Genomic DNA, 2,623 nt, shown 5'->3' with positions numbered 1-2,623 from the left:
AAAAAATACAAAAAACTAGCCAGGCGAGGTGGCGGGCGCCTGTAGTCCCAGCTACTCGGGAGGCTGAGGCAGGAGAATGGCGTGAACCCGGGAGACGGAGCTTGCAGTGAGCCGAGATCTGGCCACTGCACTCCAGCCTGGGCGACAGAGCGAGACTCCGTCTCAAAAAAACAAAAACAAAACAAACAAAAATGTATTTGAGGCTGGGTGCGGTGACTCACACCTGTAATCCCAGCACCCTGGGAGGCCAAGGCAGGTGGATCACCTGAGGTCAGGAGTTCGAGACCAACCTGGCCAATATGGTGAAACCCCGTCTCCGCTTAAAATACAAAAATTAGCTGGGCGTGATGGCGTGCGCCAGTAATCCCAGCTACTTGGGAAACTGAGACAGGAGAATTACTGAACCTGGGAAGTGGAGGTTGCAGTGAGCTGAGATTGTGCCACTGCACTCCAGCCTGGGTGACAAAGCAAGACTCCGTCTCAAAAAATAAATGAATAAGTAAAAATAAATTGAATTCTGTTGCGGATATTGTCCGAAATCTTTTTCCTCTGCAAAGTCTCTCATCTACCTGAATATTGGTGAATACAAAGCAGAGGCCTCCGAAATTTTAAGTTATTCCCCTGCAGGTGGCCATTTAGGTTTCTTGATTTCACATCACTCTTAATGAGGCTATGGAGATGGAGACCACTCCTAGGCCTCCTCGAAATGTGAGGATTTCTCCAGGACAGAGTCTGAGGAGTAGCACCGCTGGATCCAGGGGTTATTTTTACTTTTATAAAGTTGTTTTATTATTTTATTTCACTTTTTTTGTTGCCCAGGTTGGAGTGCAATAGCACGATCATGGCTCACTGTAGCCTTGACCTCCTGGGCTCAAGCAATTTTCCCTCCTCAGCCTGTGAGTCGCTGGGACCACAGGCTCAACCTACCACACCCAACTAAATATGTGTGTGTTGGGCATGGTGTGTGTAGAGAAAAGGTCTCACTGTGTTGCCCAGGCTGGTCTTGAACTGGCCTCAAGTATCCTCCCACCTCAACCTCTCAAAGTGCTGGGATTACAGGCTTGAGTCAGTATGCCTGGCCTTTATTTTAAAAGAGAACCCCAGCCAGGTGCAATGGCACATGCCTGTAATCCTAGCACTTTGGGAGGCTGAGGTGGGCGGATCACAAGGTCAGGAGATTGAGACCATCCTGGCTAACACAGTGAAAACCCGTCTCTACTAAAAATACAAAAAAAAAAAAAAATTAGCCGGGCAGCCGGGCGTGGTGGCTCACGCCTATAATCCCAGCACTTTGGGAGGCCGAGGCAGGTGGATCACAAGGTCGGGAGATCGAGACCATCCTGGCTAACACGGTGAAACCCCGTCTCTACTGAAAATACAAAAAATTAGCCAGGTGTGGTGGCGGATGCCTGTAGTCCCAGCTACTCGGGAGGCTGAGGCAGGAGAATGGCATGAACAGGAGGCGGAGTTTGCAGTGAGCCGAGAGCATGCCACTGTACTCCAGCCTGGGCGACAGAGCAAGATTCCATCTCAAAAAAAAAAAAAAAAAAAAATAGCAGGGCATGGTGGTGGGCGCCTGTAGTCCCAGCTACTTGGGAGGCTGAGGCAGGAGAATGGCATGAACCCAGGAGGCGGAGCTTCCAGTGAGCCGAGATCGCGCCACCACACTCCAGCCTGGGTGACAGAGCGAGACTCTGTCTCAAGAAAAAAAAAGAGAACCCCAGAGTTCTCCAAACCCGGTACTGCTCCACCCTGCATTGCATTAGGCTCTCCGTTGTCCCCATACTTTTCCTGCCATCCTTTGGTAGTATTAAGCTTTGTCACCTTGGTCAGTCTTGTGAGTCAAATACCATGTCCCATGGTTTAAGTTTGCATTTCCCTGACAGCCAGTGCTGTTGAGCCTTCTGACCTCTGGGTTGTGGTGTTGCCTCTTTGGGGACTGCCCGGTTATGTGTGTGGCCTGTTTGTTGGGATGTTTGTCCTCTTTTCATGGATTCTGTGTGTCTCTCTCCAGATCCTCGATGCCTGCTAACCAACGGCAAGCTGCCACTGTGGGCAAAGCGGCTGGTAAGTCTTCAGGGAGAGGGTTGCTCAGGGGCTGGCAGAGGAAACGCCTCCCCGGCTCTGCCTTCTGGAAGCCCTTTTTCCTTTCCATGTCCCTCTTTTCTCTGGAGAAGCCCTGTCATCCTTCCAGGCTCAGTGAGACAGCTCTTTGTTCATGATCAGTGCCCTGTGCCAGGCATTGTTCTGGATGTCAGGGACACAACAGTGAACAAGGGAAACAAAAGCCTCTCCCTTCACAGGCTCACTTGCCTGTGTGGGTGAGTAACAGTGTCCCCATTAAATAAGTAAGTGACGTAGTATGTTGGGTGCTGATAAGTGCTATGGAGGGAAAAGAATCAAGAAGGAGGCCGGGCGCGGTGGCTCAAGCCTGTAATCCCAGCACTTTGGGAGGCCGAGACGGGTGGATCACGAGGTCAGGAGATTGAGACCATCTTGGCTAACCTGGTGAAACCCCATCTCTACTAAAACATACAAAAAACTAGCCAGGCAAGGTGGCAGGCGCCTGTAGTCCCAGCTACTCGGGAGGCTGAGGCAGGAGAATGGCGTAAACCCGGGAGGC

At 51.1% G+C, this 2,623-nt stretch overlaps 1 protein-coding gene across 3 annotated transcripts in view; it reads left to right on the top strand.

Moving 5' to 3' along the window:
- Positions 1 to 2,623, top strand: part of WDR62 (WD repeat domain 62) — a 58,961-nt gene that overhangs the window by 46,118 nt on the left and 10,220 nt on the right. For all 3 annotated transcript variants that reach the window (XM_011984825.1, XM_011984824.1, XM_011984823.1), the window contains one exon: positions 2,015 to 2,067. In XM_011984825.1, coding sequence (XP_011840215.1) covers positions 2,015 to 2,067 — 53 coding nt within the window. The remainder of the gene's footprint in view (positions 1 to 2,014; positions 2,068 to 2,623) is intronic.

This window comes from Mandrillus leucophaeus, unplaced genomic scaffold, assembly GCF_000951045.1.
Source record: "Mandrillus leucophaeus isolate KB7577 unplaced genomic scaffold, Mleu.le_1.0 Scaffold274, whole genome shotgun sequence".
In the NCBI taxonomy this organism is placed as follows: Eukaryota; Metazoa; Chordata; class Mammalia; order Primates; family Cercopithecidae; genus Mandrillus; species Mandrillus leucophaeus.
The sequence above is the reverse complement of the archived record's forward strand: the minus strand, read 5'-3'. Positions and strand labels throughout refer to the sequence as shown.